This window comes from Cynara cardunculus, assembly GCF_001531365.2.
Source record: "Cynara cardunculus var. scolymus isolate 2C chromosome LG 9, CcrdV1, whole genome shotgun sequence".
In the NCBI taxonomy this organism is placed as follows: domain Eukaryota; kingdom Viridiplantae; phylum Streptophyta; class Magnoliopsida; order Asterales; family Asteraceae; genus Cynara; species Cynara cardunculus.
In genome coordinates, this window is record NC_037536.1 from 12,826,529 (window position 1) to 12,835,998 (window position 9,470).

At 33.5% G+C, this 9,470-nt stretch overlaps 1 protein-coding gene across 1 annotated transcript; it reads right to left on the minus strand.

The window, feature by feature from the left end:
* Positions 1 to 4,878: 4,878 nt before the first annotated feature.
* LOC112517932 (endoglucanase 17-like) lies at positions 4,879 to 8,500 on the minus strand. The gene is made up of 7 exons (XM_025125361.1): positions 8,252 to 8,500; positions 7,935 to 8,141; positions 7,593 to 7,793; positions 6,917 to 7,009; positions 6,672 to 6,833; positions 6,447 to 6,558; positions 4,879 to 5,558 (listed from the first exon to the last, which is right to left on the minus strand). Exons 1-7 carry the CDS (start codon positions 8,498 to 8,500, stop codon positions 5,044 to 5,046), a joined length of 1,539 nt encoding a protein of 512 aa, XP_024981129.1. The 3' UTR covers positions 4,879 to 5,043.
* Positions 8,501 to 9,470: the final 970 nt, after the last annotated feature.

A 9,470-nucleotide genomic window follows, 5' to 3' on the forward strand; every position in this document is an offset into this window, starting at 1 on the left:
GTTTTAGAGAATTCTCTATAGTTAGAGTCTGCTCCCTTATTCTCTATTTTAGAAAAACAAGATAGCAAAACTATTGAAGCATTTTAGAAAATAAAAACTCATTTCTTTTTAGGAGCCGAGAGATGAAAAAACTACAATATAAAATAAAAGAAGAAAAATGTGTTGAAGAAACGACACTAATAGTGCCAATTTGTAGAAGGAATGGCATTGAGGGTGCCAATTATTGAAGTTAAACGGCATGAGTTATGCTTGGGCTCTATTAGTGACGAAATTGGCACAAACAGTTCCAAACACAATAACAGATATTGTCAAACATAATTGCAAATCTTGATCCATATTTTTGATCCTATTTCACATCAGCCTTTTGTATTTCTATCACATATTATGAAATTCACATGAAGGAATGGGGGTTTATATCCCCATGCTTTCGCATTCCAAATCATTCGAGATATTGTTAGAATTAGGCGCTCTTTTTCTCTCCAGTATTTACATTTCTCAATCTTTGGGTTATAATTTTCTGGACATTTGGGCAGTATTTTATAAGACTTCAACATTGAAACTCTGAAGTTTATCAAATATCATCACGTCGAGTATCGTATATGTTTTTCCTTTTTCCTTTTACTTGCTCGTTGTTGAATATTATAAAACGGTGTTTGCTTTCTCGTATAATCTGGTATGTCTTCAAAAAAAAAGTAATGAGAATTTTATGTATGATTACTCTGTGTTTTATGTAGACAGTGTTATTTTAATGTTAATGTTCATATCATATTAGTCCAGTGGTTATATTTCATTTTATTATTTTGCTTACAATTACATAATTAGTTGTGAAAAGAAGTCTCTTTTAGTTATAAGGTTGTGTTTTGTGGTGTTGAATGAATTCTATTAAGAATTTGACCATTCAGGTTTAACCTTCGGTTATCGGATGATCGATTTTACGTTTTATCCCCGACGAAAGTTAGGATATGATCGAAGATTGGTTATCCAATCATCTTCTATTCAGGAGGTTGATTTATAAACGGAAGTTTGATTCTGATTATTGAACGATTCTAGATTTTACCATGAAAATAAGTAAAAACAATAATCGTGGAAAATATTAATCAAATCTTAATGCTCCTATTTGAGTCGATCGTCATAGAAGTAATTGGTTTATTTAGTTACGAAGGCTCGTTCCACCTTGAAATAGAGCTTTAAGTATTTGTCTTGAAAGATAAACCATCATCTCAGCGAATTCATCTGACTCTACTACTTTCATCCAGTTGTAACGTCGTAGTTGATTTAATCTCCTAGCTAGTATTTAACTGTAATGTCATAGTATTCATCTGGATTCTTGCACCATTTTTGACCACACATACCACAGTTCCTTATGGTAAGCTGTTAACTCCTTCCACGTTTAACTTGTTTCTTGTTAGGTCGCTTGACCAACATACCGATATTATTTCACCAGGTGCCAAAAAAAAAACTGTTAGTTATACAAAGGGGGGGAATCGATACTTGCATTAAAAAAACTAACATCCACAAAAAAAAATCATAACACATACACTCCAATTTGTCCTTACATCCATAATGCGTAGCTGAAACACAACAATTTTGTACAACTAACTAAATTACCTAATCTCATATCAGAAGCAGACGGGATCTGATAAAACCAATTTGAGCATGAATTTTGATTAAAGAATTGTTTATAGGCATTGGGTATTGATCTATTCATATTGATTTTCTTTTATTAACCATGTATGTCTTAATCAACTTGTGTGCACCTTGACTAATCCTAAAGGCCTTGAAAAACAGACAGAAAAATCCTAGTGGCCTTACTCGAACCGGAAACTCTAAGGGGCTGTTTGTTTGGCTCTTAATGGTTCCTCTTAATCGGTAAGAGATAATGAGTGTTTGGCAAAAAAATTCAAGCCTCTTAATGGTTACAACACCCTCTTAACCATTTTGCATCCAAGGGTTCACTCAACCATTCAGATCGTTCTTTTTCCAATTTTACCCTCTCCTTCCTTACACGTCGCTCACAGCTCCTCCCCCCACCATCTCATTCCTCTCGTCGCCGGTCTTCAAAGCCCCTCCCCCCACCCTCTCGTCGCCGGTCTGCAAATCGCCACCCCCACCCTACGATCGTCGGTCGGTCTTCTTCTTCCAGCAGTCTCACGTCAGCTTCTTCCAAGGCCGTCTGTCGTCTCCGTCTGTCGCCGTGGCCTCTAGTCGCCGCCTCTCGTCACCGTTGCACGTCGCCGCTCGTCGCCGCCGCAAGTCGCCGCCTCTCGTCACCGCTGCACGTCGCCGCTCCACGTCGCCGCTCGTCTCCAGTCGTCGCTCGTCTCCAGTCGCCTCCATCCTTTTCCTCGCTTCAGGTATTATTCTGCCCATTGTTATACTGTATCTTGAAACAGCAGATCTTGAAATACCAGGAAACAAACATAAATTTCAGGAAACTTATACCCATTGTTATTGATTATCAAGCCTGGTTATACCCCATTGTTATTGATTCACAAGCCTGCTGTATGTGCACTTCAATTTCATGGGTTTATGCACATTGTATGTTGAAATTATGGGTTTATGCACAAAGGGTTAAAATGGTAATTTACTCTCATTCAGAGAACAGTTACCAAACAACATTATTTCATTCAGCACTTAACCATTATGACTCTCTTAAYCATTCTGACCACTTAACTATTCTGCACTAAATCATTCAACAACTGCCAAACAGCCCCTAAACCTAAAGATCTAAAACTTATTGTCAGTAGAGCCAGTTCACAAGGTTTATTCGATGTAATTATAAATATAAAATTATATTTAAAAAAAAAATATATATATATATATATATATATAATTACATGATGTTTTTAAATAAAGAAGTAATGAGCATGGAGGGGCGGTCCTTAGTGGTTGCACTTGACTGGGGATCCTTATTTTCTTGATGAATCTGACACGAATTTTGCAGCCTTTGACCAGCTTCTCAAACCCCAACCATCCGCAACATCCAACTTTATTTTCTTTTAATTATTTTATATCCAATCTTTTAATAATATAATTTAGGGGTTGTTTGATAGTTGTTGAATAATTAAATAAATAGAATAATTAAGAGACTTTTATGATATAGTATAAAATAAAATATAATTGTTTATAATGAAATTAGGATGCTAAATGGTTAAAGGAGACTCAAGATGCAAAATCATTCAGAGGATTTTAAAACAATTAAGAGACAGACCTTTTTTTTGCTTAACAAAATTCATCTTTTAATGATTCAGAGACTGCCTTTTAAAAGAACTATTAAGAGGTAAACAAACAACCTCTTACATTAATCTTTTAATAATATGGTTGCTTCTATGTTTCAGTGAAATTGTTTCATGTATTTCCTTAAATTCAATATAATGAAGATGATAATATTAATAATAAAATGATTAATTAACCTCTAATAATTACAAAAATATTAAAAATTATAATTGATTGAATGAGATTTGTACGGTTTATACAAATAACGTAGTTTACAAAATAGAACTTTTTAAATCTTATAATAGATAAGGGCAAATTGCATGAAAAAGTAACGTACTTTAACTTGATTCCTATTTTGGGTAATGTACTTTCAAAACTTCCATTTTGGTACCTAAGATGTAAAGTTTTAAACATTTAAGTACCCGAGTAACCCGAAAAGACTAATTTTAGACTAAAAAAAAGACTAATTTTAGATTTTAAAAAATCCACGTTATTGACCACGTCAGCAAATAATACTGAGTTGGATATCACATCATTCGCCACATCAATATGATAATCGGTTAATACTTCAACCAGTTACCCGAATACTTAAATGTTTAAAACTTTAAATCTTAGGTACCAAAATAAAAGTTTTGAAAGTACGTTACCCAAAATAGGAAAGTTAAAGTACGCTACTTTTTCATGCAATTTGCCCAATAGATAAAAGTTTATAGTTTTAATATCAAAATTTGCATATATTTCACCCCTTTTAAATCATGAGTATGGACATTAAGACATATTTAATCAAATTTAAAAATTGAGCATGAGCTAAAAAATAAGCATCTCACCTTTCATTATTTTTTGTTTTTATTAATATCAAGATATAATAAATGTATTTTAATATTAAAATTATCATTTTAATTGTAATTTTCCGAAATAATGTAATGGATGTTTATATAATTAATATAAATTAATTTAATGTATATTTTTAGTTATTTTGTATTTATACAAAAAATATAAAATTAAAAAAACATACCAAGAAAATTTAATAAAACTAATATCCAACCTTAAATTCAAATACATTCCTTTTGTTTATTTTTTTTAAACATCAATCATTAAATTCTTATCAGTTAGACGTCTATCAGATATAAATTACTTTTTCAATTGATTAGGACAAGAACAAAAAATCTTATAATTAAATAAACATAACAAAAATAATATAATTAGTGAGAATAATAATATAAAAAAGGTAAATTACGGATTTGGTCTCTAAGATATACCAAAAATTATGGTTTTAATCTCTTAACTTCAATTATTATATAAGAAACCTCCACATTTGTATCCTTTCTAAATTTGGTCCTTAAGGCAAATGACCATCTATTTAATGTGTTAAATTCAAGGGTCTTATGGTATTTTTACTTTTATTTATTTATTTTACCATTGTTTCAATTAATTATATTTCAGTCGAGGGTTGGATTCACGTGAGATCAAGGGTTTTTTGTAAAACCTATAAAATCAATTTATATTTATTGATCGACTTTATAAGTTAATGATGTAATGATCTAAAGTTGTATAGTGATAATTTTGTGATTATTAAGAAGTCTTATAACAATTTTATGATTATGAATGTTCAAATTGTAGATATAATGCAAATCGACAAATATCATGAAACATGTTACTTTTGTGGATAAACAATTATCGAATATCATCTGATACCATTAGCCATTAGGTGTTTAATTTTCTTGAATGAACCCACATTCAATAGAATTCCCTAAAAACCATTATACATACTTGAAAGCCGTTTCTTCCCCAATTTCCAAAATCAAAAAGCACAAACCCTAATTCCTTTCAATCCAAATTATCCGTGTAAATCTGTCCAGATGAATGCGCCAAATACGCCAGTGCCCCAACAAGCGGTGCATTTGTATACGTCGCCGGTTCCGTCTGTGAATAATCCGATCGTTCATCGGAATAACGATCGTGTCCATTTGGTCCACCCACCACCGCCCCAATCAGTATGTTCGGGTTTGGGTTCTCTGAATGCATGAAGGTGAATCCGGATCCACAATTGATTTTTCCGGGATGGGCGGATAGGGATGGCAGAGATGAGGCTCGGTGGTGGATCCGCCGCGGGTACCTTGGACCATATCCGACCATGTATGATAGCTTTAATGGATTATCCCCGAGTAGGTAGTCGATCTGTTTCTTGGCGATGGTTCGCAGCCGGCGTGGGGTGATAATTGCGCCACCGCAGTTGACAACCTTGTGAGATTTGGTTAGGTATTTGGCGTAAGTTAGCAATAAGAATGAGGCAGAAGTTACGTATTGCATGTTACTGTCTTCCATCCTGAACAAAAGTCCTCCTGTATGCAAGTAACGACAAATCAGTTCTATATATGTCTAGTTGTAACAGCTATGCTAATTTAAAAAGGACTAGAAAATCTCTAAATTTAGAAGAAAATATAATATACCCGTCGGAGATGTTCCAAGCTGAGCATCTCCAACTAGGGCCAGACCCACTAATAAGCTAGCTTAGAGCTATCTTCAACTATGCTCAACTAGGGGCAGACCCACTAATAAGCTAGCTTAGAGCTATCTCCAACTAGGGGCGAACCTACTCTACTAGAATCTTCGCTCACGCATTGCTGACCTATCGCGTGGCAAAAAGAAGAAAGTACGAAAGAATAGTAAATGGAGCACCACGTAGAAAGATTCTAAATATGAGAAATCCCCTTCATGAGGAAATTAAGAACATGTACGAAACAAGTCTTTCTAGCTCTAGTTTCGGATGAGCTTCTCCCGGTTGTCTCTAATAGAATAGGTCGGCGTCTTCTGACCACGACTCTGCTTTTTGCTCCGTCTGTGGAGCGTATGAATTTCCCATGCCATGTATTCGTTCCTCCGTCTTGGTATATTATAGACGGAGTGAAAATGTCATCATATCATTTTATTGTGTACAGTTGGTTTGGGTTCGAATCCTTTTTGTATCATTTTCTAAGTTTTTAGCTTTTAGTTTTAGATTTATTATGTTTATAAAGAAAATTGGAGTAAAAGAGTCGAATACAACAATAAATTGTAAATCATAGGGATAAAATTTGTAATTTTAAAATTATAAGAAACAAAATAGAAATTTCCACCAACCACAGACGAAAAGGTATAAACAAACCAGACTATTAAGACATTTAGACATTTTTTTTAACGTGTGAGCAGTAACAATCTTGCAATCACAAAGAAATCAGGCAAAGTGTTACCAGGGGTGTACTGTGTTTGAGAAAAAGGGGCTCCTGGAATAATTGAGCAAATGAAGCCATCTGCATGACCCTTATAATCATGGAGAGATTGGACCTTTTGAACGAGAAATGCCTGCCAAAATATTTATAAAAAAACCCAAATAAAAATTAACATCTCACATTTTGTATGTTAAAAATCAAGAGACAAAAAGATTCCAATTAAATGGGAAGCCAAAATGGCATTACTTTAGATAGAAGAATCTTGGCACCAGCATGCTTGTTATCCCAACCAAAAGTATTGTCACTTTCATCAGCCCCAAGTGCAATACCATTTGCTTGAATGTAGTTCAAATAAGCTGGACTTCTTGTAGCTTTCTGCAACCATGCTGCCCCCCACAGCAACTCATCCTTCAAACACCAAAATTATTTCACATTTGACAACCCTTTTTGACATACAAAAATACCCATAAGTTTTCTTGAATGGAAGATACCTGATATCCTGAGTAAGAGCAATAAAAAGGGCATACATAACTCTTCAGCCCATCACTGTATGAGCCTCTGAACTTATCAGCAAATGCAAACACCTGTTGTAACATGATAAAAGATAAGCAAAATCGCGTTTATAGGACGCCAATAGTGTTTAAGTGTCCTAGTAGACAACTTTAAAATACTAATTATTTGTGTGTCATATCTAAAAATGTTGTGTTTGTAACTAAAAGCATTGTAATAAGTTTACAAGTACACTTTAGACTTTTTAACAAACTTACTTTATAACACCCTTGAAACAAATACTTTTTAGGGGTTAACAGAACTATTTGTTTCAAAAGTGTCATAAAAAGTTTAAAAAGACATCCAAGAGAAACAAGTGTTTGATTTTATAAACATAAGTCATCTAAATTAGTACTTTAGGACAGTTAAAACATTTATGGTTTCAACCACAAGGGTTGTGGCTAAGTGGTTTAGGTCATGATGGATGTGGTCAAATATCCTATCTGCCCAGGTTAAATGTTAAATTCCAGGCATACACAACAATTGTGACCACTGAATTTATCAAGGGCGACTTAGTCCGGGCATAGCTGGAAACATCCTTCCAAAAATAGCATTTATGGTGTCTTTAAAATTTGTATTCTAGAAAGAAAGTAAGATGAAATGGAAGAATTTGGTTACTTTAATGGCTCTTTTTAGGAGAATCTTGGAGTAATTAGGATCAGATTTCCTGAAAACCAAAGATGCAGATGCAAGAGCAGCAGCAGTTTCAGCAGCAACATCAGTTCCAGGGTGATTTCTGTCAATCTTCAACACTGTTCTTTGGGTATCCATGTCTTCTGGCCTTTCCCAACATGCATGATCCTTGTTTGCATCTCCAACCTTCATTACATTAATTTTACCACAAAATTTTCAGTCAAAATCATGCAAACAATATAACAAAAAATGGGGTTTTTAGAACGTGAAAAATGTCTGAATGTGTTCAGACATTTTTGACGTTTGATGCTATTGTAATACATGTACCTGAACAAAGATGGTGTTTGATTGAGCAGTAGCTTTTAAAAGATAATCAGTAGCCCAACGAATGGCGGTTTTCGCATTTCCCAACTCCCCTTTCATCAACCGACCAAATTCAATCACACTCCACGACAGCATTGTGGTGGTGAACGCCATCGGAAAACCAAACTTCACGTTATCTCCGGCGTCATAGTATCCGCCCACCAAATCCACCTGCATTGTCCAATTACAACACAACTAAGAAAACCCACTTCAAATTTCACATATTTATGAAGAAGAAAAACGAGTTTCCGATAAAATAAAGAAGAAGAAAGAGGTTATACTTTCATGGCGGCTCCGTCGGAAAGACCGGAGTTTCTCCTCCACGTCATTCTCTGGTTGGGAGGAAGTTTGCCGGACCTTTGACCTTCAAAGAAAAGAATGGACTTTGTGAGAGCGTCTTTGTAGTTTTGATGGGCGGATTGGCGGTGGCGGTGGCGGTGGTGGACGGGGGAAGCGTCGAGTATGGCGGAGGAGAGGGTTAGGAGGAGGAGGAGGAGGAGGAGGAGGAGGAGGGTGGCGGAGGAGGCCATTTTTGTGTCGGAAAAAGAAGTTGCAGAAGATGGTAAGTTGAGAAGAGAAAGGTCCGGTGGTCTATAAATAAAGGAAGAAAGCTGCATTCGGAAGGTCCTGCATCCTACCAACAATAATTAGCCCATACAATACTCCCTCCATTTTCCTTTTCCAAATTAGTTTTTAAATTAAATTAAGAGTAACCAGGTTAATTTTAAAAATTTGAAAGATCAGAAGGGTATTTGCGTAATAAAAAAAATATATCTAGATTTTAATTTTATTTATTTTTATCTGTCGATATAATATGGTTTTAGAAAACGATAATATTTTTATTTTTGAACGAAATATAAATTTGAAAAAAATATATCGATATTAATATTAAATTAACTATTTAAAAGTTTTTGTTTTCAATGTATTTTCTTTATTTCAATTTTTTATTATAAATTTAATAACAAAGTAATTTATTTTTGCTTAATAATATAATTTTTATAAGAATGATAATTAAGTATTCTGTTAAAACTCAATGATTATCTTAATTATATTTTAATTTTTTATAGTTAAAATGATATATTTATCATATATTTGATTATGTTTATCTGCATATAGTTACATGAATTCAAAAATAAAGTTTTAATAAGTTGTACTTACGCATAATTTACTTGAACTATTGAATTTTAAGTAATATGCGTCAATAAACAATACTTCATGCATAAAAAATTATTTTTAAAATTTTTTATCAAATGCTTTATAATATAGTATAGATTTGGTGACACTTTGTTTCATCAGTTATAATAAACTATTTTTTAAAATAAAGAAATTCTTTTTGGAATGATCATCAAATTTGTTAAAAAATAAAATAAAATATAGCACACTTGTTGGAAATGTTCTAAATGATCGTTTACCAAATGCTTGTTAAATAAACGCTTACTGACAAAAATCATCACTCCTACTTACTTTATATGATAACATTCATTGCCATAAAAATGAATT

Coding starts and splice junctions, on each gene's coding strand:
- LOC112517932 (XM_025125361.1), bottom strand. CDS start 8,500: ATGGCCTCCTCCGCCACCCTCCTCCTCCTCCTCCTCCTCCTCCTCCTC. Junction 7,794..7,934: donor CAAACACCATCTTTGTTCAG/GTACATGTATTA, acceptor AATGTAATGAAG/GTTGGAGATGCAAACAAGGA. Junction 6,559..6,671: donor CCAAGATTCTTCTATCTAAA/GTAATGCCATTT, acceptor ATATTTTGGCAG/GCATTTCTCGTTCAAAAGGT.